The sequence below is a fragment of the Meriones unguiculatus genome, chromosome 6 (genome assembly GCF_030254825.1).
Source record: "Meriones unguiculatus strain TT.TT164.6M chromosome 6, Bangor_MerUng_6.1, whole genome shotgun sequence".
Lineage (NCBI taxonomy): Eukaryota > Metazoa > Chordata > Mammalia > Rodentia > Muridae > Meriones > Meriones unguiculatus.
In genome coordinates, this window is record NC_083354.1 from 96,079,818 (window position 1) to 96,107,740 (window position 27,923).

Sequence of the window (27,923 nt, forward strand, 5' to 3'; positions counted from 1 at the left end):
TCTTAGACTTACATTTTCTTTGGCCAATGTATCCATTTTTTTCTATTGTATCTTTACTGACTGAAATTCTATCTTCCATATCTACTATTCTGTTGGAGAAGCTTGCCTCTGTGGTTCTTGTTTCAGTTTCTAAATTTTTCCTTTTCATTTCATTCAGTTTGAAATTCTCTATTGATTCTATATCCACACTGCAGTCTTGAGTTTTATTCATTTCCTTCCACTCTATGTGTTTTCATATATTACTTTATGAAATCTATTCATTTCCTCTTTATTGACTGGCCTCTCCTTTTTATAGGTTTTGAAAAGGCCTTTTATTTTCAATTGAGCTATTAAATATTCAGTTCCTGAAGAAGTAAGGATGCCTGGCTCTAGTGGATAAATATTGTCCTTGTGTTACTGATTTTGTGTTTATGCACACAATGCCTTTCGGCATCTGGGATTGGGAAGGTTGTAAATCTGAGTGTTTATATCTGATTTTGTCTTGGCTCTGTGGGTGTTTTGTGCCTGGATTTTTTTTTCTGATTCTTGGGAGATTTTCTGGCTGTGTGCAGCCTGTAGAACAATCTTATGGAATCTTCATGGGTGTGGACACTGGAAGTTTCAGGTCAAATGTGTGTCTGGGCATTTAGACCTGAGACTTCGGGATGGGAAAGAGGCTTGGGGCAGTTTAGGTGCTTCAGAAGAGGGAGAGAAACAAGGTGTTCCTCCAGGGTCTGCTTAGTTAGTCTCCTGAGTATTGAGACAGAGAAAGGTGAGAGGCCACAGCAGGTTTACTAAAGACCTGGGGATGAGACCTGGATATTGAATTTAGAGAGAGAGTTGAAGATCTGTACTTAGCCTAACTGCTTCCTGGCAGGAGTGGCCTGTGGGTTATCAGGGAGTGGATGGTGGAGCTGGGGTTGGCATAAAGCAAGTAGTTGAGAGGGAGTTTAGAAGAAGCTCTTGGGATTTTTGGAAATGGGGGCAGGGAGAGAGGCTAGGCTGCTGGAGGTGTTCTGTTGCAGGGCTGGGGATTTCATGGTGTGTTTGGTTGGAGGAGCAGAAGGAGAGGTGAAAATCTAGAGTTAGCCGACCTTATTCCATACCATAAATCCATATTCGATTTTTCTTTGAGTATCTTTCTTAAACTCCTAGTGTACCTTGATAAAATTTTACACTACTAGGTCCTCAATTGACTAAAATGAGATACATTTGAAATCTACATATAACAACATATATAAAACATGTCTAATAACTGAGTGGACAGCATCCTAATAGTCATTTTCGGGAAAGCAATTTTTCATGAAATAAGCAGGGTATTTTGTTTCCTTTTGTTTTTTCACAGGCAGTAATTTTAAATTTGTCTATGTTTAGTCTTTCAACCATTTTCCTCTCCTTCCTCTTCCTCTTCTTTGTCCTCTCTCTGTCTTCCTCCTCTTTTGACTTCTCCTTTTTTTTTCTTTCCTTCTTTTGGAGACTAAGTCTCACTATGAGGGTTAGAATGCCTTGAGCTTCTGGACTCAGGAAATTCTCCTGTAATAGCTTCCAAGGGCTGGGACCACAGGTGAGTACCACCTTGCCTGGCTTCTGATGGTTAATTTTACAAGTCCATTTGGTTAGGTCACAGTGTTTTAGATATTTTGGAAAACAACCTAAATATTTTTCTAAAGATTTAGCTTGGGTATGTGGATGAGGTTATCTTAAATAGATGGAATTTCAGTAAACCAGTTCTACTCTCTGGTATGGTGAGCCTTGTTGTAATAGTGAATTATTTGCCACTATTGAACAAAGAAAGGTTTCCTACTAGAACTCCCTGAGTAGGGATTTTTTCCTAGATCTATAGCCAGGTCCTACTAGCTGGCATATTCTGACTCCAAAATTCAGTGAGTTACTTTTGTTAAAGAAATCTCAAAGTGAATAAGCTGTAATAAAAAGAAACAAATAAATTTATTAAATTTAAAATTAAAAAAGTAAACTATTTCCTTTGTAGAAATTTTAGGAAAAAAACAGTGATTATTTTCTATAAGGGAACAAAGAAACATAGAAAAGAAATGTATCTCAACAAGAAAATTATGTACAAAAATGCTGTACCAGAACTCAAACTGGGCTGTAACACACAGGGCTGAAGATGGCTGGTTGTCTTTTAGTTCTCATGTAGATGGCTTTTCTACTTAAATTAGATTTCCTTTTATTTTATGCTATAGACAAGTCTTTTGCCACATATAACTCTAATTTGATCAGTAATATTTTAAATTATTTTGGAAAAGCAAATATATCTGTGCCATTTTATTTCTGAAGACAGTTCTCCTTGAAGGTCTGCAGAGCAATATTCCCCTTATTTGAAAACACCATTTCATTGGAACAAGACCTTAACTCTCCTCTTCTTGGGAGTATTCAACACTGAATGTTGTGAAAATAATTCTTGAACTTAGTTATACAGACTTTATTGTTGTGGACTAAGATTAGAGCTCCCAATTTTAAATGCCTGCATTGAAAACATTGAGAGCATAAGTGAAAAGAATCACAGATATCATTGGTATAAGAATTACAAGAAAGCTTAAATATCCACAGCATATTCACACAATAACACACTGCCTTTGCTTGCATTCTTCCTGAAATGGAGGAATAATTTTTTGCTTAAGTTGCTGTCTCTATCTTTGCGCAGTCATGTCTTCCTCCTTGATTTACATAACATGAAGGTGCAGTGAAAATAACATTTAAAAGTTCTTCAACAGTTATCCCTTCAGGTGTTTGTTAGTATTTCAGGGCTCTGAGTATCATGTAAGTCTCCTGCAGATTAAGACCCTCCCCCTTTTTTCAGGATCTTATTTTTATAAAAATCTATATCTTTAAAGGTATGTCTATGGATCATGAAATCTTTATAATTATGCTCTGACTCTCTGGGGTTAAGAGGAAACTACCTTTTCACTATGTTGATACTACTATATACCAAGCCTGAGTCTTTAGAGTGAATGCTGTGCTACTGCAGAAGCATGGTGTGAGGAAGTGATACTAAAGGCAAATTATGTTTGAGCAGAGTGAGACTACAGTACGTGTGTCAAGCACCGCATTCTAGAAGCAGTTCCCCAAGAACTACAGATGCAAAAACGTCCTGGGAACTGGTTCTCATGTGGTAAACACTCAGCAATGAGTGGTGTGTCTATTCTGATTAAATCACGTAAAACCCTTCTGTATCTGGGTTCTGTCTTGGTGCAAGCTTTTAAGTACCCACATGTGTTTGATGAAAAAATTATGTAAAGAAATAGAAGAAAAATTTGTGAATGCTTTAAAGATTTTCAGGCACACTGATTGAGGTAACAAATTGTGTAAAAAATACTCAACATTTACAACTTTGCATGGGATTGTAGAGTTTTCTTTAAAAAAAAAGTTATGCTTTAGCTGACTTGCCAGAAGTTAACTGAAGATCTTACTCAGAAGGCTTTAGGTGAATCTCTAGTCTTGAGGCCTGGAATAGGAATAGTCAAAAATTCTGAGGCATAGGCATTACCACCGTATGCCAATGTAAACCACTAGGAAAGATAGTGATGATGCCTTGAGATACAAGGCATTGAGTCTGTAGATGGCTCTTGGCAGAATGGCCATTTTAACCATGTTAATCCTAGTGATCTAGGAGCATGGGGGATCTTTTCATCTTCTAAAATATTCTTTGATTTCTTTTTTTTAATTTTTTTATTCATTATAATTTATTCACTTTGTATCCCAGGTGTAGCCCCTCCCTTAGCTCCTCCCAATCCTGCCCTCCCTCCCTCTTCTCCCATGCTCTTTTCCCAGTCCACTTATAGGGAAGGTCCTCTTCTCACTCTATTGCTGGCTTTTGGATCACTTCCCCCTGCAGGCTGCCTTGCCTGCTTCAGGGATGAGGATATTCTTAGACCTGATGTGACTTGATATATTGGGTAGGGTTCATATAAGGAAGCTCTCCTTTTTTTGCAGGGGGGGGGGGATTAAGGCAAGAGGGGAAGGAGGAAGTACATGAAGGGGGAACTAGGAGGAAAGGAGGGAGGTAGCACCCTTGGGATGTAAAGTAAATAAACTGAAATTTAAAAACACCAATGTACATAAAATAAAAATAAAATAAATTAGTAAAAATATATATAAGACAGAACTCAATGCCTGGCAAGTCACATATCAATACTTCTGTTTACAAAACTGACATTCTAGTAGCATTCAATAGTAAGCATGCATCACTTAGTCATGGGTCTGCAAATTAGCTATACTTCAACAGATCAGAGTGAGACTGTTTACATGTGACTCTAAGCTTGTGCTGTACACTGGATTCTCATTCTTTCTGTCTCATTGTCTTTTGTTATATTAACTACCTCCCACTCAATATCTATTAACAATCCTTTTGAAAGCATGGCACAAGGTGAGCCTGCCAAGATTTAGGAAGCAATAACACCTTTTTATTTTTAAAAATACAAAAAATAATATTAGAAAAATTGATGAGTATTTACAAATAGGAAAGATGGCTTATATAACCCACTTTTAAAATGTAATTGGGGGGGCTGGTGAAATGGCTCAGAGGTTAAAAAAATTGGCTGTTCTTCCAAAGATCCTGAGTTCAATTCCCAGCCACCACATACTGGCTTACAACTATCTACAGTGAGATCTGGTTCCACTCCTCTTCCAATGAACAGGCACACATGCAGGCAGAATGTTTTATAAGAAATAAATAAAGATTGTCAATAGATATTGCCTGTATTATTTTAGGGAAAACAAATGTTTAAGTTGGCAATTTCACTGGGTAAAGTTCTACCTTCAGGAGGACCCACAGGTGACAACATTGCCACTTAATTCATATCTCATTGACCTTCAAATTTTCTATGTTAGTTAATTTGCTTTCTAGAATGTAGCCCACAGTTACTACAATAGATTTTAAGTTTCAGTTAAAAGTACCCCAATGGTGATTAGTATTCTATTGCTACACAGCAAGCAATAGTCAATATTCTAACTACAAACAATAATATACACCAACTTTTCTCTCACGGAATGTAGAAGTTGATTAGCCTTTGGCTGACTTACTATGAGCTATGATTGTTGGGGTTATGGTCCTTATGGCCACACATGTAATCCTTTTACCATATGACTGTATTTTCCTCACAGTTTAAATACAAAGGACACAAAAGATCTAAATCAAATATGCAAATAAATTTCAATTCTGACTTTTTAAAGCATATAATATTATCACATGGAACAAAAACTCATGGCCAGATACTAATATGATTGAAACAAGTTTTCTAAATTCTGCATTTCCACATGTCTGAGACTTTCATTTACTTCTAGCACAGCAGCATCATCCTCAGGTAGAAGAATTTCACTGTAGCTTCTTCAGTCTTTTCTAGGCATCTGTGCCCTATACATATGCACAGCCTTCCAACCAATAAGTATAAAGTGATATCTGAATGTTCTCATTGGCTTCATATTTCCATGAACGCTCTGTTCACATGACTTATTGAATGACATGAATATATAAACATCAAGGGGCTAACGTGACAAGTAATGAAAATAAAAATATTCAAATAAACTGAAAGTAAGTAGAACTTTATCCATTGAGAGGTTCTTGGTATGTAGTCCTGGCTGGCCAGGAGCTCAGAGAGAATCACCTGCCTCTGTTTCTGAGTGCTGAAACTGAGGGTGTGTACCTCCATCCCTGACTTGTGTTCCTTTCTTATTCAGCCCTGATTCACCTGCACAGAGCAGCATTGTTCACAGTGAACTAGATTCTCCTTAGTTAGCAATGGAAAAAAAAAATGCCCCACAGGTGTACCCATGGGCCAGCATGAAGCAGTAAATTGCACAACTGTAGTTCTTGTTTCTGATGTTCAGTTCATAGCCAAGACTACCTCTCACAGCAACAGAATCACCACAGTAAAGACACTTCAGCCTAGATAACAGAGGATATTGGGTCTTGAATGCTCTCTTTCTCTTTTTCCTAGGCACACATCTGAGGTTAGTGAGGGCATTTCTCCTCTCTTCCTAGTTCCTAGCAGCACACTGTAAGACATGTTCCCCACAACACTGATGAGTCCATTGTGCACAGGACCTCTTTCCTCTGCAGATCAGAAGCTGAGATCTCCTGAGTACAGACACTGGCAGAGCAGGCTCCTTGACCCTGACCATGCTTCCCATGGACTCCTGGCCACACTCTCCTCACAGTGTCCTGCTATTGACCCTGCTGCTGGGACTTACAGGTAAACATGTCTCAAGAATAGCATCATCTTCTTGTGTCTGGGCAACCCCTGCATTAGAAACTAAAGGACTCCAGTTGGCCATCTGAACTGTCCCAGGAAAGAAAGTCAGAATATTGTCTCAGGTCCTAGAGCCTGAGCTCTGACCATGGCTCTGCATGTCCATAAGTTTTAACAGAGGAATAGAAGCATCCTATAAGATAATGCTTAAAAAAATGGTACTTTCTGATATTTAAGTTGAAGAAAATATTTTCAGCAGAATCATGATTAAATCACTCTATCTCTTTGGCCCGTGGGAACCACCAAATCACTTCCAGTGCAACTGAAAGGACCACATAGCTCTGAGCTCTGGAATCTCTGCTCACTTCCTGAGACATAGAAGCTGACATGCAGAGCAGTGGCATGGCTCTGGGTGAAGTGTGTCCTGCAGTGCTCAGCCACCATTTCTTCTAAGTTAGGTTCCTGATTTCATCCTCTGAGTACTATTAACTTTCTTATATGATCTCAGTCTTCTCATTTCGTGCTGCTTCTTCAAGAGCCTGAACCATTATTTTGTTTTACCCAAGGCTATGTTCTGTTGCTAGGCTTGCCATGAAGGCTGGTGACCAGAGTCAAGGTGTCCATTGAGCTGATTTCTTCCAAGATGCCTCTCCTTTAAATAGTACTGTCTCATTCTCTCTTCATGCATGATCTCACCTCAGCCTGTCTCTGTGGATTTTCGCCATTTCCTGAAAGAAAGAGTCACATTGGACTAAGAGCCACCCAAATGTCTCCATTGACCTTAACAACTCTTTAGAGACTCTGTGCCATATACAGTCACATTACGGGGTTATGGCTTTGATATGTAGAATATAAGCAATTCATCAATGATAGGTCTCCACACATACCTGCTATTTTTTTATTATTATTATGATTTATTACAATTTATTCAACTTTTATCCTGGCTATGGCCTTCTCCCTCATCTCCTCCCAATTCCATCCTCCCTCTTTTTCTCCTCCTATGCCCCTACCCAAGTCCACTGATAGGGGAGCTCCTCCTCCCTTTCCCTATGAAGATAACCAGCCGTGTCTAATCAGGTTGCTTTGTCTTCCTTTGTGGCCAGGCAAGGCTGCACCCTTCAGGAGGAGGTGATCAGAGTCCATGCCAGAGATAGCCCCTGTTCCCCTTTCTATGAACCCACTTGGAGACTGAATCTATAGGCTATTTCTGAGTTGGGATTTTAGGTCTTTGCTTGGAGTATTATTCTTTTCAAGGGCCCCAGGTATCAGATTTTTTTTTTTTTTGCTTGTTGGTCTATTTTTGGAGCTCCTGTCCTCTCCAGGTGTTCCTATCTGTGCCTTCTTTCACAAAATTTCATGCATTTTGCTCAAAGTTTGGCTAAGTGTCTCAGCCTGTCTTCTGATACCTCGATCAGTAGAGTCTTAAAATTTTGTTTCAGTACTGAGAAGGTATTTAATAAAAATATTCTTTGAGTCTCAAATATATTAGAAATTTATGTTGTAAAATCTTTTCAAAAGATAATGGTGCTACTTTGAAAGTTTGATTACTTAGAAGGTAAGATCTACTTTGGAAATCAATCTAGTGCTTTCTCTGAAATTTGGGAATAGCGCTCCCTCAAGATCCAGCTGTACCACTCCTAGGCATATATCCAAAAGATGCTCAAGTACACAACAAGGACATTTGTTCAACCATGTTTGTAGCAGCTTTATTCGTAATAGCCAGAACATCCGTCCATCAATGGAGGAATGGTTGCAGAAATTGTGGTAGTTTTACACAATGGAATACTACTCAGCAACTGATTGTTTAGAAGATAAGGTCTAACAGGGTGGAAGGTCATGGGAAATTGGGGGAGGCATGCTCTGAGGGCAGCATGTGGCCTACATCCATTCTTGCCACTCTGTTTCTTGCCACCATAAGATGAGCAACATTGTTCCTTCACACACCATCATCATGAGGAGGCTCTGTCTAACCTGAGACCAGTACAACCAGTCAACCCTCAGGACCTGAACAATGAGCCAGAGCAAATATTCAGTCTTTTGAACTTCTGATCCCATGTGTTTTTCAAATCAATAAAATGCTAATTTATCATGGCATAATTATAGTCAGGTCCACGTCTGTATCTATAGTTCGAATTAGCAGCATGAATTGTACCCAGCTCCACGAATCTATATAGATCATCCAGTGTATGCAAACAGCTTTTCTTGAAAATGTCATTTGCATGGGTAATTTGGTTTCTATCCTCTATAGAGAACAGAGGAAATAATAATTAGGAGAAAAGGTGAAATGTACAATATTTTAAAAAGGTATATGTGATCTTAGTCCATCAGTTCACATCAAAAGTGGCTGCATTGTCCTCTACTATGGTTTCTGCCTTCCACTTTCCCGATGGTGAGTGCTCTCTGTCATGAACAACTCCACATTTGGCTATGGTTGAGGATCTGGCTTGCTTCCATGTATGTGGACCTATCTGCATTGCCCACGTGGCACGCTGGGGTTGGCTACCCAGAGGCTATTTAAGCTGTGGGCTGGCTTTCCCCAGGGTCAGATGATTGTTCATGATTCCTGAATAAACTGCATTGAAAAAAAAAAGTATATGTGGAGATAAGTCTAAATGACTAAAGAAATAAGAAGGCTCTGTTGGAGACTTAGACATTGCAGATGGGATGGTCTGGATGAGCATCACTGAGAAGAAATTCTATAAGAAGATACAGAGATAAAAAGATGAAAAGCGAGCATGAACATGAGTCATGTGGCCCAGGCTCCTAGAAGGACTTCACTGAAGGCAGCTGCATGTGCAAAGGCTATAAGTGGAGCTTCCTCCAAAATCATGGACAGTACTTTCACTCCAGGTGAATGGGAGCCATTTCAAGCTTGGAATATTACAAATCAGGCTGCTACAAACATGGTTGAGCAAATGTCCTTATTGTGTACTTGAGAATCTTTTGGATATATGCATAGGAGTGGTATAGCTGGATCTTGAGGAAGCGCTATTCCTAGTTGTATGAGAAAGCGCCAGATTGCTTTCCAGAGTGGTTGTACAAGTTTACATTCCCATCAGCAGTGGAGGAGGGTTCCCCTTTCTCTACAACCTCTCCAGCATGTGTTGTCTCTTGAATTTTTGATCTTACCCATTCTGATGGGTGTAAGGTGAGATCTCAGGGTTGTTTTGATTTGCATATCCCTGATGAGTTTGAGCATTTCTTTAAATGTTTCCCTGCCATTCGATACTCCTCTGCAGAGAATTCTCTGTTTAGCTCTGTACCCCATTTTTTAATTGGATTACTTGATCTTTTGCTGTTTAACTTCTTTAGTTCTTTATATATACTGGATATTAGCCCTCTGTCAGATATAGGATTGGTGAAGATCTTTTCCCAATCTGTAGGCTGTCGTTTTGATCTGAGGACAGTCACCTTTGCTTTACAGAAGCTTTTCAGTTTCATGAGGTCCCATTTATTGATTGTTGCTCTTAGAGCCTGTGCTGTTGGTGTTCTGTTCAGGAAGTTGTCTCCTGTGCCAATGAGTTCAAGGGCATTCCCCACTTTTTTTTCTAAGCGGTTTAGTGTATCTAGTTTTATGTTGAGGTCTTTGATCCACTTGGACTTTAGTTTTGTGCAGGGTTAAGCACTTTGGCCTAATGTGGGTTTTAAATAGATTTTTCTAATGATGAAGGACAACTCTTTCAGGACAGATAGAAGCAGGTTGTTGAATGTGAACTAATGAGACAGAGCTGCTTGCACAGTACAGTAGCAGAAGAGAAACAGGAAAGAGGTCAAATTTTTGGATATAGGCTGAAGTGGAGCCTATAGGATTTCTTGAAATATCAGACTTCATGTGGGAGTGCAGACCCTAGGCTTGGGGCCTAGGGATCTTCGAGAAGATAGGAACTTCATCTAAATCCATTGATCATGGTAGGATCTCCTGATTGGTCATGTTCTCCATGAGATGCTCATTTCACTCCAGAAGACACTCAAGTATACTTCTAGACAGACAACTTCAGAGTCACAGTGGGTGGGAATGGGCTTCAGGTTTTCTTTCTAAGATCGTTCATATTTCTGCACTAACAACTCAGCTTCTGCCCTCCCATCTTTTCCAGATGTCAAAACTTAAACCACCCAAAGATTGTGGCACATCAGCCCCATTCCTGTGCTGTCATTAGGAATATCACTTTTACAATCTATGTTCTTGAATCATTGACTCCTTACAACCTTTTTATAAAATTTCTTGCCAGGATTTTAATCAATATGATGTCCTCCAGGAACTTTGGCTAGAATTACACTGTTCTTTAAAAGGCATCGTGCTACCTTGTCATCTTCTGGTTTTCAGTGATCTCAACAGAGGAAAGGATACAGAAATTATGGCACTTCTACACAAAATTTTCGTTTCTTAAAATTTATTTTCTTTTTGGCTTCCTTTATCTAGGGAAGCTGAGTCTTGCCATCAGATATCCTTGCCTGAGACCTAACAGTGACTGAGTTGTCCATGGCCATCCACCATACTTCTCAGCAGGTTGAAAATTAGAGCCACCATTATCCAAAAACTAAGTGGAAGTGCTGAGCTCAGAATGAATGTTTTATGAAAATTTAAGTCAAGATACAAGAAGACTTAGAAGTTCAATTTACAGGTCTACAAAGTACTTACACATTTTATAAAAATAATGTACAAACATAAAAATGGATACAATAATGTTACTGAATCAGCAGTGCAGGGGCAGTGGGCAAATAAAGAGCAAAAATTAAAGATTTCGGAGTGAATGTGAAGGATTGGTGAAAAAAATATTGCTTAACATATTGTGAAGCCAACATGAACTAACTGAATGTGCTACAAACTCAGAGAGAATCCCACCAGCACATTTGTATTCCAACTGAGAAAAGCCAAGGGTAGTAAAAGACTGAAAGCAGCCTAGAGAATAATTCATTTCTTTAAACATCCTGAAAAATGATAGGAACATTACTCATTTCAGAAATGTCAACATCCAGGAAGCAGTGAGATGATGTATCTATCAGAAAGAGAAAATGCATCCAGAATTTAAATAAAACCAAGAATTCCACACATGATAACACTATGGAATCAACATAAAGGAGAAAACATGGTATTCAAGTTAAATATCTCCTCTTATTACAATGATACCTTCCCTGCAGGAAATGCTAATGGGCTCTTTAGGGATTACATAAAAATAATCAGTGAATAAGGGGAGTAGTGAAAGATAAAATAACTTCTTCCTAAGTCGCTAAAAGTATAGCGACTTTTTTAATTTTCATAAAGATAAATTAGGGTTCTATGACTCCATGTTTGTTGCCTTCTCTCAACAAATTTGAACATCTGAACTACACAATATAAATAATAAATATCTGTTCTGTCAAGTCACACACTTTATAGAAATCTGTCATCTCATCATTAATATCCAGCACCCACATAGTAGCTCACAACCATCTAAAGTTACAATTCCAGGGAACCTGACACCCTTTTCTTGCTTCGTTAAAATCCATGCATGCATTTGGTGCACAGACTTCCCTGCAGAAAAACATCCATACACATAAAACTATTTAAATAATTAAGATGATGTTACACATTTTATGATGTACAGAATATTAATATATTTTTAATTGGTAACTTAAACCAAGGTCTTATTTCTTTATTTTGCTGTTCAATCATAAAATTTTAAACATATTATACACATGTGGCTGGTTCAGGCTCCATATCCCCTCTTATTAAGAATCATGGCTAGGGTCAATCTCATAAAATCCTAGAAGTTTCCATTTGATAGGTTTCTACCTCACCTGTACCCCCCCAATTCTGCCTTTTCCAGTTGTCTCTCCCAGTATTCTCTCCCTCTATTTACCTCACACCTGATTTCTCCTATTCCTTTACCTACCCACTCAGTCCTGGCAGTCAACTCACAATATCTATTCTATTAACTTTTCCTAGGGAGATCCATGCACCTACCCTTGAGCCCTTCTTATTACTCAGCCTATTTGGGTCTTTGAATTGCATCATGATTATATTTTCTTTTACAGCAAATATTCATATAAAAGTGAGGACATTCTATGTTTGTCTTTCTAGGTCTGGGTTACCTCAGTCATGCTAACTTTTTTTGTAGTTACATCCATTCCATTTCATCCATTCATTTCCTCTGTAAGGACCACTGTGCTCTTTATAAAGTTGGTTTTCTGGTCATTTTCTTATGTCTCAGCTCTGTTGCAGTCTAGGCTTTGCTGTTTTAGGATAGCTGGCTGTGGTGATTCTGTATTGCCCTTGCTGTTCTTGATCATGATCTTGTACTGGGACCTAGGCTTCTGCATTTAAGATAAGGATCACTCTAGGAGCCTGTTTCAGAGTTTATTTTTGTTGGATGGGTATTTTGTTTCTTGCTTTCGGATTATTCTTTGGTCTTGTCTTTGTGGTCTGTATTTCTGATAGCCAGCTTGACCTCTGGTCCAGAAGCAACTTTCAGTCAGAATTGGGGGCTAGACTTCTGGTTGTTATCCTGGCCTGTGGACCAGTAGGGATCTCTGTTTTTCTGACTGGTATGGCCTTTCCTTGAGTAGCAGGTATACACCAGTGCAGGCGTGGGGGCATGGCAGTAGGAGGCAGGTGTGAGAAGCTTGGGTCTTTGGGCTCTGAGAGGAGAGAGTAGGAGGGTTACTATGGCAGATGGAGCCCTACCCTGTTCCTGCTTGTGTGGCCTGTACCTGAGCAGTGGATGACTGCCTAAGAAGAGGAAGGTGCAGTGAAGAGGTTGGGGGCCGTGAGCCAGGGAAGGTATCACTGGTACCAGTCTGAGGGATTGCGAGGGTTCAGACAGCAAGTAGGTCTCTTAGCTCTTCTGGTTGGCATGGTCTGCCCCTAAGCAGTGAATGTGCACCTGAGTAGAAGGAGTGTGGAGGTGTGGGGAATGGGGAGTGTAGGTGAGTGTTGAGTGTGAGCAGGGTGGGTCTTTGGGCATTAAACTGAGGGAGCAAAAGTTCAAACAGCAATTGGGCTCTTAACTGTTTTGTCTGGAAGTTTTATTTCATAGTTAGGTTAAATGTTATTATTTTTTGTGAACTATCTAAGGCCGTATTATCCCATCTGATAAAGCAAACCCCATCATGAGAAACTTATAATCAAATGTAGACCTCACTCTACAATTATGTTCATATCTCATTGATCTAAAAGAGTCACATGATCACACCCAATATTATTGTAACAGAAATTCTATATGCTGTGTGCACAGAAAATGAAGCAGATACTGGACGAAGCATGAGAATTGTAAACAAAATTAGGGCTTCAATCAAAACCTGCCAAGTTCCACATCTTTCTGTGATTCAGTTTCCTCATCTGTGTTAAGAGTCACAAGCTTTGGGATCTGTGATAACATGCAGGCTGAATGTTTCTGAGAATAGTATTTGATCACAAACCTGTAGGTTTCCATCAAGATGAGCACTAACTGATGTTTCCTGCAGGAGCAGATAGGCGGGAACTGAAGGTGATTCAGCCTGAGAAAACAGTTTCTGTCCTTGCTGGAGATTCAGCCATTCTGAACTGCACTGTGACCTCCTTGCTCCCTGTGGGGCCAATACGGTGGTTCAGGGGTACAGGACAAGGTCAGCACATTATATACAGTTTCTTAGGAGAGAGTGTCCCCAGAATCACAAATGTCAAAGATGTCACAAAGAGAAACATCCTGGACTTTTCCATCCGTATCAGTAACGTCATGCCTGCTGATGCTGGCACCTACTACTGTGTGAAGTTCCAGAAGGACACATCAGAGCTTGGGAAAGAGATTCAGTCTGGGGGAGGCACCACATTGTATGTGCTTGGTAAGTACTGCATTGTCCTCATCCCTGATTTCTCCAACAGGTAAAAACAGTGTCCAAGATTCTGTGAACAAGTAAGAAACAAGTGTGGAAGTAAGCCCTCATGTTCATAGAGTGACTTTTCCAAACTGTGGTCCAAGGAACCTGAAGAGAGGAGGTGACATGCTGTTTGCTAGAGATTCTTCTGATGAATGGGGTAAATCCATGCCCTTGTCTGCCTGCCCCAAAGAGCTTACCTTTCGTAATATGTCCCAGCATAGTGGCTGATAAAATTCCTGACAGCTGACTGCCTGGTCCAGTGATGGGGTCACACCTGTCCTACGGCCTCCAGAGTGTCCTTCTTCACCTGATGAAATCTCCTTCTGCCCTAACAAGCTGGAGCCTACTTGTGCCAAGTTTTACTCTAGATATCTACTCTAGCTGTCAAGCAGGAGCTCTTTACTCAAAATGTTTGTGTCCTCCTTTCCAAGAGAAAAAGCACATCAAAGCAGAAAATGATGCTAAGGAAGGGTGTGATTTCTTTATTTCCTGTCCAGTTACAACACACTGAGATCATTCTGGATAGGTCTACATTCTTTGTGAAATCTCTTAGCTCTGGCTTAGATGTTGGCACCAAGCTAACCTTGTGCCAACATTTTGTGTCAGGGACCAACTCTTCCAGCCACTAAAAGTCTGGGCCAGTATTAGCTTGCCTCCTGGAGGTTGTTCCATGTAGATTGTCAGTCCCCAGCTGACGTAGCCAGGTGCTCACTTTGAATTTCCTGACAAAAGCCTAAATTCTTCTAACTTGGGCTTGATATCAGGAATTTTGGAGAATGAAGGTCAGTCACACTATAAAGGCCAGTCTTGTTAGGGATGTGACCCTTGTATGCTGGCATCCTGACCATGATCACATAGCCAGTTAGCTGAGATGTGGTACATCTCATTAGAGGGCTGCTTCTGATTGTCCAAGCAAGAGAAACCTTGTTCACTTAGAAGCTTGATGAATAAGAGATGTTGGGTCAGAATTCTTGAACTCAGTCAACATGTTCATTCACCACCAGCTCCAAGTTTTTGAGATTTTTCTCACTCTCAGATTGTATATATAGTAGTGATCAGAAATCTATGAAAATGTCAACCATACCGATATTCTGTGTGAGAATTCTTCCCCTGTGGAAACAAAGCATGATAGTCCAACAACCAGAGATACCAAATTTCAGATCTCAGGCCATGAATGTTTCATTTGTTTCAATTTTTGGCTAAGTAAACAGTGCCACAGTGTATCAACTCTATGGTTATTATCTTGGCCATAATACACATGTTCTCTGGAGAAGGTCTGCTGCTTTTGAGGGTGAATTAGATTATAACGATGTTAGTGTTTTACCGCATAGATGTGATGTATCAAGTCTTCTCACAACCCCTCAACAGAGAGAAACATGGAAAGTGGCTTCCTCCTAAATCCATCCATATCATGAACAAGGACACTGAAGTTCTAGGTAATGCAATGTTTAGACACCCCAACCAGCAAAAGACTCAAGTAATATAAAACCCATAAGTTTTAGTGATGCTAGCTTTATTTTCCATATCACTTGTCCTGATGATACTGCTGAAGAAGGACATATTTGTAAGGAGAGGCATAAAATACCAATGTGTCATGTCTCTGTTATGCCATTTTCTGCTAAGCATGTGTTATAGGGGGGAAGTCACCTTTTCTTTTAGAGAGGAGGATGCTGGCATTCATAGAGGTCACCTGACTTGTGTGCAGCTGAAGGGTTGACCACAGCACACTGCCTCATATGTGCTATTTTTCTACACAGTTTATTCTCTGAGCAGCAGATGCAGAGTACAGCTGCCTCCTGCATCCAGTAAGGGTCTACAGGAGCCTGGGGCCCCTGGAACAAAGCTATACTAATTATAGGCCACAGAGCTAACACACAGCATTTTCAGGCATTTATTTCTTTCCCAGTATACACTGGAGTTTTTCATATTAATTTCAATTATTAGGATCCACACATATCACTGCCTGAGTTCTTGGTTTAATAGCTATGCTTAGTGGTGCCTCTACTCTAGAACAAGCACTCCTCCCATGATACATTTGTTAACAGGGGTGGGTCCTCAGGACTCCAGACTCTTCCCTTTGACTTAGTTCCATCTGCCTAGGCTTCTGCTTGTGCTTTTTCAGTTCTACCCTCCCTGGAGGTCAGCCAGCATCCAACAGTGGTACTGAATCTGATGAATGTCACCTGTCAAGTGAAGAACTTCTATCCTTTGAGCCTTCAGTTGAACTGGACAAAGAATGCAAATATGTTTCTGAGCATTGCTCTGCGTGTCCATAAGTTTTAACAGTGGAATAGAAGTATCCTATGAGATGATGCTTAATAAATGTTAGTTTCTAATATTTAAGCTGAAGAAAACATTTTCAGCAGAATCCTAATTAAAACACTCTATCCCTTAAGTCCATCAGAGCCACTGAAAAACTTCCAATGCACCCGGTAGGACCACTTGGCTCTGAGCTCAGCCATCTCTGCTCACTTCCTGAGACATAGAAGCTGACATGCAGGCCAGTGGCATGACTATGGGTGAAGTGTGTCCTGCAGTGCTCAGCCATCATTTCTTCTAAGTTAGGTTCCTTATTTCATCCTCTGACTTCTATTAGTTTTCTCATATGACATCAGTATTCTCATTTCGTGCTACTTCATTAAGAGCCTGATGCTGGGGTTGCCATGAAGGCTGGAGACAAGAGTCAAGGTGTCCATTGAGCAGATTTCTTCCAAGATGCTTCTCCTTTAAATTGCACTGTCTCATTCTGTCTTCACACACGATCTGACCTCAGCCTGTGTCTGTGGATTTTCTCCATTACCAGAAAGAAAAAGATTCACCCAAATATCCTCAATTGACCTTAACACTTTAAAGATTCTATACCATGTACAGTCATATTATGGGTTTATGCTTTGATATGTAGTATATAAAAAATTCATCCCTGGTATTCATTTTTCTTTTTTATTATTATAATGTATTACAATTCATTCAATTTGTATCCTGGCTTTGGTCCAGTCCCTCATCTCTTCCCAATCCCTTCCTCCCTCCTTTATTCTCCCTATGCCCCTCCCATAGACCACTGATGGAGAGGTCTTCTTCCATTTCCCTCTAACCCTAAGTAATCAGGTCTTATCAGGACAGGTTGCATTGTCTTCCTCTGTGACCTGGCAAGACTGCACCCCTCAGGAGGAGGTGATCAGAGAGCCTCTCACTGAGTTCATGCCAGGGACACCCCTGCTCCCCTAGTAGGGAGCATTCCTCTAATAGGGAATCAACTTGGAGACTGAGTTTATAGGTTACATCTGAGCTGGGGTTTTAGGTCCTTGGTTGGCGTATCATTCTCTTCAGGGACCCCAAGGCTCAGATATTTTGGCTCTGCTGTTCTCCTTTTGGAGATCATGTCCCCTCTATGTCTTTCTATCCTTACCTTATTTCATAAAATTCCATGCATTCTGCCCAAAGTTTGGCTAAGAGTCTCAGCTTCTGCTTTGATATCTCTAACAGTAGAGTTTAAAAATTTTGTTTCAGTACTGAGAAGGTGTTTAGCCAAAAATATTATGCTTTGAGTCTTAAATACATTAAAAACTTACATGTTAAAATCTTTTCAACAGATAATGGTGCTACCTTGAAAGACTGATTACTTAGAAGATAAGGTCTAAAGGGAGAAAGTCATGGGAAATGTCAAAACCTAAACTACTCAAGGATTGTGGCACTTCAGCCCCTACTCTGTGCTCTCTTGAGGAATGTCACTTTTACAATGTATGTTCTTGGATCATTGACTTCTTATAACTTTTTTAAATTCCTTGCCAGGAATTTAATCATTACTATGCCCGTCAGGAATTTTCAGTAGAATTACATTGTTCTTTAAAAGGCACCATGCTACCTTGTCATCTTATAGTTTTCAGTGTTCTGTTTCAAGATTCATGCATCTGTTGATTTGTTATCTTTGCTACACTGGTGTAAAGCCTTTATGAAAAATACCTTTTCTCTTGAAGATTGTGTGTTATGCAGTGTTAGTTTTGTTTCCAGTCTGTCACTGTTGTAAAGACCGTTTGTACATTTTAGCTGAAACTAAAACTTTGCCACAGTTCATTACATGGTCATGTCAGAGCTTCCATGAGTTCACATAGATGAAGGTCACAGTGAATGTAAACAGCAGAAGGGATGAGAAGCCCAATGTGTAGGCATCACAACAGTGAGAGTGGTGGTATTAGTAGAGTGATATTTTTTTTTTAGTATATAGAGGGTTAAACTCAGTAGTGGTAAAGTGCCTTTGGTATTGCAATCTCTGAGAGAACAGGGGCCTGAAGCTCCTGTCCATACATCATCCAATGGCATGAGCCACCCTCAGTACAGACAGAAGCAAGAGAAGAAACACTGTGTACCTATTGTATTGTTTGATGAGACCATGGACATTTCAGTATGCTATGATCAGGCCTAGATACAGAGTGGAGACAGGTACTGCATGTCCACCAGTTCTCAGTCTTAGCATTAACCCATCCCACAGGGAGGGCCACACAGCATTTGACAAAAGTGATACAACATACTAGACTCTTAGTCTCATGCAACATGCTCTATTCTAATATGTAGTGATACCCTGTTCTCCTGGGTTATGAGGCCCTGGACAGGCTTGAATACAGCTATTACTCTTGTTCTTCTGGGCAAGTCATACAGTGAGGCTGCAACTCCTGTGCTAGTGTCCCGTGATTTCTTCAGACTCAGGGATGAGGATATAAAAAACTGTCCTTCTATAACCAAACCAGTGTGAAGTCAGACACACTTCCCTGGTTCAGATGATATATAGGTACTGTATCTTGGGGTCATGGGATGAAAGACAGAGGGTGGATGGTGTGTCTTCCTAGCCCAGCTGCTGTGAAGTGTTTATCTGGTCTCTCTAAATACCCTGAAGCCAGTCATGCCTGGATGTTCCCAGAACCTATGATTGCCCACATCCATGCACACAGACTTAGCTGAGAATCTCAAATCCTCTCTGAAAAGAAAATTTCACAGTTGTCAGTATACTTATTTAAGTTTTCTGTGCTCTCATGCCAGACAGGAAAGGTTCTAGTCACTCCCTTGATGCATTCTTTCCCTCTCCCATGGTGACTTCTCTCAAATTACAGCTGGATAAAACATTAGGGAGAGTATGGGAAATCTTATCGAAAAGGTGGGAGAAGAAATGAAAGAGCTGGAGAGGTCAAGGACAGCCCATAACAACTTACAAAGTCAACTGTCCTGGACCCTTAGGAGCTTGAACAGACTGTACCAACAACCAGAGAAAAGTCATGGGACAGATATAGGCCTCACATACATACCTAACAGATATACAGCTTGGTCCTCATGTGGGACCTCCAACAGCAGGAGTATGGGCTGTCTCTGACACTGTTGTCTTCCTATGAATGCCTTCCCCACTGGGATGTCTTGTCTAGCCTCACTAGAAGATGCACCCAATCCTCCTTGATATGAATAGGCTGACTGATACCCACAAGAGGTTTCCCTTTATCTCAGAAGATAGGGAGTTGAGCAAAGGCAGATGGGACAGTAGAGGAGATGGAGAGCCTGGAAGAAGAAGAGTGAGATGGAGTTTCTACTGGGATGAAAAGTAAATCAATACATTATTTAATGAAAAATTTAAAAATACAGATGACTACTGATTTAGTTCCCTGTGAGAGATGAGGTGAGTCATGGGCACATGCCATTGACCTTCATCTCTCCCCATCTTTACCATTTTACCTTTATAGAATTCAATGTATCAAACTACTTTATTATTAAGTTTATTTTAATTTAAATTATTTCATGTTTTTCTTTTCTGTAGCCCTCTCTCTCCTCCCCATGTAATTCCATCCTCCAACCTTCTTCTTCTCCCAGGACTCTACCCCAGTCCACTGATAGGGGAGTTCCTCTTCCCTGTCCCTGTGACCCTAGCCTATCAGGTCTCATCAGGAGTGCCTGCATTGTCTTCCTCTGTAGCCTTGTAAGGCTTCCCCACCCCCCAGGGGTAGGTGATCAAAGAGCCAGCCATTAAGTTCATGTCAGAGACAGCCCCTGTTCCCTTTACTAGGGAACTCACTTGAACACTGAACTACCATGGGCTACATCTGTGCAGGGGTTCTAGGTTATCTCCATGCATGGTCCTTGGTTGGAATATCAGTCTCACAAAAGACCCCAGTGCCCACATTTTTTGGTTCTGTGGCTCTGTTTATGGAGCTCCTGTCCCCTCCAAACATTTCTATCTCCCCCTTCTTTCATAAGGTTTCCTGCACTCTGCCAAAGTTTAACTATGATTCTCAGCATTTGCCTTGATACCCTGCTGGGTAGAGTCTTTCAGAGGCCTTTTGTGTTATGCTCCTCTTCTGTTCCTTGTTTTCTCTCTCTTCTTCTGTCTCTCCAGTTTGCCTTTCTGAATGAGGATTGATTGAGGATTTCTGATTGAGGATTGATTACACAGGGTCCTCCTTATTGCTTAGCTAATTCAGATTTTAGTATGTTTGCTCTATATCTTATGTTAAATGTCTAGTTATTTATTAGTGAATATATACCAAACAAAATTAGGGATTCAATCAAAATCCTGCCAAGTTTCCTGTCTTTCTGTGATTCAGTTTTCTCATCTCTGTTACATGCTTGTATTAACCAAAATTCTGGCAGAGTACAGGAAATATAAGAAAGAAGGGGGAGTTATTATGACCTGGAGAAGACAGTAAATCCACAAGGACCAAATGTATCTGGGCACAGGGGACTTTTATGAGAATGTTTCTCCAACCAAGGCCCATGTATGGATATAATCTAGCACCACTGCTCAGATGTAGTCAATGGTAGCTCAGTATCATATTGGGTTCCCTAATAAGGGGAACAGGGACTGTTTTTGACATGAACTCAATAGTGGGCTCTTTGACCCCACCCCCCACCCCAAGGGAGCAGCAGCTCTCATAGATCACAGAGGAGGACTTTGCAGCCAGTCCTGAAGAGACCTGATAAACCAGGGTCAGATGAAAGGGGAGGAAGTCCTCCCCTATCAGTGGACTTGGAAAGGGGCAGGGAGGAGATGAGGGAGGAAGGGTGGAAGTGGGAGGGAATGAGGGAGCAGGATACAGCAGCGATACAACGTTAACAAACTTTAACTAATATTAAAAAAATAAAAACAACAACAACAAAAGAGTCACAAGAGAGGGAAACTGTGATCACGTGTGTGCTGAGCATTTGTGAGAACAGTATTTGATCACAAACCTGTGGGTTCCCAACAGGATGAGCACTAACTGATGTTTCCTGCAGGAGCAGCTATGCGGGAGCTGAAGGTGATTCAGCCTGAGAAATCAGTTTCTGTCACTGCTGGACAGTCAGCCACTCTGAACTGCACTGTGACCTCCCTGCTACCTGTGGGGTCTATAAGGTGGTTCATGGGAAGAGGACAAACTCGTCGTCTTATATATAGTTTCACAGGAGAGCGGTTCCCCAGAGTCATAAATCTCACAGATACAACAAAGAGAAACAACCTGGACTTTTCCATCCGTATCAGTAATGTCACCCCTGCTGATGCTGGCACCTACTACTGTGTGAAGTTCCAGAAGGACACATCAGAGCTTGAGAAAGAGCTTCAGTCTGGGGGAGGCACCATGTTGTATGTGCTTGGTAAGTACTGCATTGTCCTCCTCATCCCTGATTTCTCCAACAGGTAAAAACAGTGTCCAAAATTCTGTGAACATGTAAGAACCAAGTGGGTAAATATGCCCTCATGTTCAAAGGGTAACTTTCCCCAGCTGTGGTCCAAGAAACCTGAAGAGAGGAGGTGACATGCTATTTGCTAGAGGTTCCACTTCTGAGAAATCCATGCCCTTGTCTGCCTGCCACACAGAGCTTGCCTTTCCCAATATGCCCTAGCCTAGTGGCTGATAAAGACACTGACACCTGACTGCCTGGTCCAGTGATGGGGTCACACCTGGCCTACTGCCTCCAGAGTGTCCTTCTTCATCTGATCAAGTCTTCTCTTTCTTCCCAAACAACCTGGGCCCTAGTTATGCCAGGTTGTACTCTAGATGTCAACACAGATGGCAGGAAGCTTTTAAGCCGGAGCTCTTTACTTAAAATGTGTGTCTCCTCCCTCCCAAGAGAAAAAGCACATCAATGCAGAAGATGATGCTAAGGAAGGGTCTGATTTCTTCATTTCCTGTCCAATGTCAACCATACTCTTACCCCAGAGTCTAGGTTAGAATTCTTCCCCTGTGGAAATAAAGCATAATAGTCCAACAACCAGAGATACCATATTTCAGATATCAGTCCATGAATGTTTCATTTGTTTCAATTTTTGACTAAACAAATAGTGCCACAGTGGATCAACTCTCATGGTTATCATCTTGGCCATAAGGCACATGTTCTCTAGAGAAGGCCTATTGCTTTTGTGGGTGAATTAGATTATAACGATGTTACTATTTTCCCACATAAATGTGATGTAGCAAGTCTCCTCACAACCCCTCAAAGGAGAGAAACAGGGAGAGTGGCTTCATCCTGAATCCATCCATATCATAAACAAGGACACTGAAGTTCTAGGTTATGCAATGTTTAGGCAACCAGCAATTGACTCAAGTATGGTAAAACCCATAAGTTTTCAGTAAGGCCAGCTTTATTTTTCATATCATTTTTCATAAGGATACCATTGATGAAGGAAGTACTTGTAAGAAGGGGCATGAAATAACACTGTGCTATGTGTCATCTCTCTGCTATGCTATTTTCTGCTAAGCATGTGTTATACGGGAGAAGTCACCTTTCCTTTTCGGGAAGAGAAACCTGACGTTCAGAGAAGCCATAGCACAGCCTCTGAAAAAGGATAGGAAAAAATAAAAATAAAAATTGTTTTTTCATGGCCAGGCCTCAGATATAACTGAACTTAACTGCAGTTCAGCTAGCAGGAACAAAGCTTGGGACAATATTCTGGGAATGAGAAGGACAGTATCTCATTAAGGGAATAATTATTCAACCTATTTATTTGGCATGACTTAAAGTTAAATTGCCTTCCTAGGACTTAAGATAGAGATTCTATTCTCTTGATGTGAAGTGTTAGTGCATGGGCCTTTATTGCTATTCTAAAGATATCATTGTTTTCATTCTTTTCCTCCTGGTTTATTTTTGTCTTGTTGGTTTCCTTGAAAAGGTAGGCAATCAATTTCAATGCTTGATGCAAAAATAATTACTTTTCTGTGTATAACTAATGTCTGCTGGTTTTAGGTAAACAGTTATACCCCAGGCCCTCTGATCTTTCATGTTGGGATCTCCATTCCATCCAGTCTATTAATTAAACTACAAATTCTTCAATTTGAGAGTACTCTTCAGACCATTCTTTCATATTAGAATTCCAAGGAAGTACTCTCTAAAGTGGTTGAAGAAAGGCAGCCCATTCTTCAGTACTGTGGATATCAGCACAGGTGTGAAACAGCTGGTTTAGCCAAAGAAGACATATGATCACAGTATTGGTCCAATAAAAGACATCATAGGTACTCAGAGAGCTGGAGGATGGGATAGCCATTAATAATTCTTTCAGGATGATCTTTTCGAGATCCCACCATTTACCTGCAAATTTCATGATTTCCTTGTTTTTTCATCCATTCCTCCACTGAGGGGCATCTGTGCTGTTTCTAGCTCCTGGCTATTACAAATCAGGCTGCTACAAACATGGTTGAGCAAATGTCCTCATTGTGTACTTGAGAATCTTTTGGATATATGCCTAAGAGTGGTATAGCTGGATCTTAAGGATGCGCTATTTCTAGTTGTCTGAGAATGCACCAGATTGCTTTCCAGAGTGGTTATACAAGATTACATTCCCACCAGCAGTGGAGGAGGTTTCTCCTTTCTCCACAACTTCTCCAGCATGTGTTGTCTCTTGAGTTTTTAGATCTTAGCCATTCTAATGGTGTAACGTGAAACTTAGTGTTGTTTTGATTTGCATTTCCCTGATGGCTAATGAGGTTGAGCATTTCTTTAAGTGTTTCTCTGCCATTCGATATTCCTCTGCAGAGAATTCTCTGGTTAGCTCTGTACCCCAGTTTTTAATTGGATTACTTGGTTTTTTGCTGCTTAACTTCTTTAGTTCTTTATATATACTGGATATTAGCCCTCTGTCAGATATAGTGTTGGTGAAGATCTTTTCCCAATCTGTAGACTGTTCTTTTGTTCTGAGGACAGTATCCTTTGCTTTATAGAAGCTTTTCAGTTTCATGAGGTCCCATTTATTGATTGTTGCTCTTAGAGCCTGTGCTGTTGGTGTTCTGTTCAGGAAGTTGTCTCCTGTGCCAATGAGTTCAGCAGAGGGATGCACACAGTATATACTCACTCATATGGACATATAATATAGGATAAACCTACTAAAATCTGTACACCTAATGAAACTAATGAAGAGGGAGGACTCTTGCTAGAATGCTCAATGACTATCCAGAAAGGCAAAGAGGCTGGACATCAGAAGAAGGAGAAAAGAGGAAAAAGTCAGGAGCCTGACACAGAGGACCTCTGAAGAGCTCTGCCCTGCAGACTATCAATGTAGATATTGAGACTTATGGTCAACTCTTGGACATAGTGCATGGAATCTTAGGAAAGAAGTGGAAAACAGTAAGATCTGGAGAGGACAGGAACTCCATAAGGAGAGCAACAGAACCAAAAAAATCTGAGCACAGGGGTCTTTCCTGAGACTGCTATTCTAACCAAGGACTATGCATGGAGATAACCTAAGACCCCTGCACAGATGCAGCCCTCGGCAGTTCAGTATCCAAGTGGGTTCCATTGTGATAGGAACAGGGACTGACTCTGACATGAACTGATTGGCCTGCTCTTTAATTACCTCCCCCTGAGGGGGAAGCAGCATTACCAGGCCACAGAAGAGGACAATGCAGCCACTTCTGATGAGACCTAAATGACTAGGATCAGAAGGAAGGAAATGAAGTCCTGTACTATCAGTGGACTTGGGGAGGGGTATGCATGCAGACAGTGGAGGAAGAAAGGGATTGGGATGGGAGGAGGGATGGAACCATGGGGGGGATACAAAATGAGTAAAGTGTAATTAATAAAGAAAAATAAAATAAAATTCAAAAAAGAATTTGGCAACAAAAAAAAATCTTTCAGACTGAAGAGATGGGAGGAGGTAATAGAATTCTTATCTCAAATCAGCTGAATAAAGTTGGGTGTCTGCTTATTCCTAAGGACCCTTCAAGAGCATTTTATTCTTGTTTTATCATGAGGCTCTCTTCATTTCCAGGAATCTAAAATTTTTTAGGATGAATTTTCTCTAAACGACGAAGAGCATAAATTCTCTTACTCACAATTTTTCTGTTTTCTGTTTATTTCCTGTTCACAGCTATTGCTTGGTATTGAGAGACTGATCCTCTCTGTGAAGGACACTGTCTCAGGGATCATCCTAAACTGCAGTAGTGAGGAGCATCTCTTGATCCCACTAACCTTGTGACCCCTCCATAGTGTACAGTTATCCCTGCAAAGTGCGAATAATAATCCCTGACAAATACGATTCTGAAAACCAAGATTTATTTATTTATTTATTTATTTATTTACTGTATATATGAATGATCTATCTGCAACCTGCATGCCAGAAGAGGACACCAGATCTCACTATAGATTATTGTGATGTGGTTGCTGGGAATTGATCTCAGGACCTCTGGAAGAGCAGCCAGTGCCATGTGACACTGATCACAAATTCTTACACACTTTTTCTCAGAAGGAGAAATTGGAGGCATGAGCAGTGGCCAATGGAGAAATAGAAACCTTATTCCCATCTCTTTTCATTTGAAATTATGCTTTGAACTGGTAGAGAAAATACAGTCAAAATCCTCAGAGCTTTGATGTGCTTAGAGGTCCACTGATCAGCCAAGAGAAGACCATTGATGATGTGACCTTTCTAATGGTTCCTTCTACTTTTTGATTCCAGAATTGAAGACTTCAGATTCTGCTAAAGTCCTTGTAGCTGTGCTTTTTGGACCCAAACTGCTGCTGGTAATTTTGGTCCTTGCTGTGTACAGGTACAAGAAGCAGAAGGCCTGACTGTAAGTTAGAAGGGATGTAGGTGTATTTGTTAATTTTCTGTTTCTGTGATAAAATTCTATGACTACAATAACTTATAGAAGAAAAGGGTTTATTTGACCACTTACTGTTCCAGAAGCATATATGTACATCATGCTAGGGAAGAATGGCAGCCAAGACACATGTTAATTGCTCACATTCTTAGAAAAAAAAAAAAAAACATGAAGCAGATAGAACAAACTGGAAGTAGCAAAAAGCTTTTAATCCTGAGGCTACTTTCTATGGCATACTTCCTTTAGTTGGGCTATACCACCTAAATATAGGGAATGGTTCTTATTCAAATCGCCAGATGGATATCTGTGTATTGATGAACATAGAAATGGCAGGATTAGTAGGAGGGTCATGTCATTTATCTGTGATAATGGCTTGTTTCTGAGGCCCATCAAGAGTCTTGTGGAACCTTTTAATATATCCGTACCTCACAGGAAGTGTGTACATACTGCAGAATGGCTCAGTCAAGGCTCAAAAAAGTTGCCCAAAGAAACTTAGAGGACATGAGTGAAATGGGCCCTGGCTAGGATTTGGTATACTGCCTTCACTATTCTTCTTACAGGTTACTACAGTAAGTGGAAGACAAGAAGTTCATGGGAAACATCAGTCTACACTTATGGGATAGAATTTAGACATTTCAGATGGATGTAACAATGACTGTTTCTGCTCTGGCCTCCTTGTGACCAAGAAGAACAGACTCAGAAGATTGTATGATTCAGGACCTAGGCTGAGATAACATTTTTATGACATGGGCATCTCATCCACTCAGGACAGGAATGTTAGGGGGAGAGAATGTTCCATGGACACTGGAGCACTAAGATAATGTATAAATGATGAGGAAGCTATTGAGTGAGAGGTGATTCTCCACAGCTCTTCCTTGCATCCTCTATAACACTGGAACCCTGAGTATCTGGTATAGAGGTTCAGTCTAGAAGAAGAAGCTGGTGAGAAGCCATGGAAAACTGCTCCTAATGATTCACTTACAAGGACAACCTCAACACAGAATTTCTTTTTGTCCCTCTGCATCTGCATTGTTATCCCAGGGCTTTGATGCTGTGTGCATATTGGATTCTATTCTTGGAGTACTTATTGTCATTATTAAAATAATCTAAAAATGGATTTAAATTTCAAAGATAATCTACCCTGGTGCAAAGAAAAATTTTCAGTACAGGCAAAGTGTAAATCTCAGCAACCTCATGGAAAAGAAAGACCATTGAAATAAAATAGGAAAGCAGCCTTTTTGTTTCAGAAGGCATAGATGTCTGACCTCAGGAAGGAAGGCTTACCCAGCTGAACCTTAGCATTGCATGTAGGAACCGTGCTGGAGTGGGAGAATTCTAGGAAGGATAGGGTAGTGTATCAAGTAATGGGAAAAATTATTTTGACTTCTTTTGTTATTGAGACAAGATCTCACTATGTAGCCTTGACTCTTCTGGCACACACTATTTAGACCAGACTTAACTTGAACTCATTAAGATTGGTTGGCCTTTGCCTGTCACATTATGAGATTGATTGTGGGTTTCACCATTACATTTATTTAGGAAAAATTAGTCAAAATATCCCTTTACTGTAATGTAAGAGTGTCCTTTGCCTGATGCACCAATGGGGGACCATGCATGGAGAGGGCCTAGACTCCCTGCTGGCTGATTAGCAGCTCAGTATCTATGTGGATCTCTTAATGAGGGGATCAGGGGCTGCCTCTATCATGAACTCAGTTGACTGCTCTCTGACCACTGGCCTCTGATGATGCAGCCTTGCCAGAGGAAGAGGATTCAGGCAGTCCTGAAGAGATATGATAATCTGTGGGAAGATGACAATGGTGTAGAACTCCTCCTTTCATTGCACTAGGGGAAGGAGAAC

At 40.6% G+C, this 27,923-nt stretch overlaps 1 protein-coding gene across 4 annotated transcripts; it reads left to right on the forward strand.

The window, feature by feature from the left end:
• The first annotated feature begins 1,446 nt into the window (after positions 1-1,446).
• Positions 1,447-27,862, forward strand: LOC110558025 (tyrosine-protein phosphatase non-receptor type substrate 1-like). 4 transcript variants are annotated; one of them, XM_021652731.2, is made up of 6 exons: positions 1,447-1,543; positions 6,041-6,191; positions 13,632-13,988; positions 21,273-21,629; positions 25,921-26,035; positions 26,626-27,862. In XM_021652731.2, exons 2-5 carry the CDS (start codon positions 6,119-6,121, stop codon positions 26,031-26,033), a joined length of 900 nt encoding a protein of 299 aa, XP_021508406.1. In that variant the 5' UTR covers positions 1,447-1,543; positions 6,041-6,118; the 3' UTR covers positions 26,034-26,035; positions 26,626-27,862. The 4 variants fall into 4 exon arrangements, with proteins under 4 accessions (XP_021508406.1, XP_021508407.1, XP_021508404.1 ...); XM_021652732.2 differs by having other exon boundaries at positions 25,921-26,011; XM_021652729.2 differs by having other exon boundaries at positions 25,921-25,985.
• The last annotated feature ends 61 nt before the right edge of the window (positions 27,863-27,923 follow it).

Bases quoted from the DNA above. Each gene is read 5' to 3' on its own strand.
- LOC110558025 (XM_021652729.2), top strand. From the start codon at position 6,119: ATGCTTCCCATGGACTCCTGGCCACACTCTCCTCACAGTGTCCTGCTA. The intron at 6,192-13,631 runs GTAAACATGTCT...TGTTTCCTGCAG, and splicing joins CCTGCTGCTGGGACTTACAG to GAGCAGATAGGCGGGAACTG. The intron at 21,630-25,920 runs GTAAGTACTGCA...TTTTGATTCCAG, and splicing joins CACCATGTTGTATGTGCTTG to AATTGAAGACTTCAGATTCT.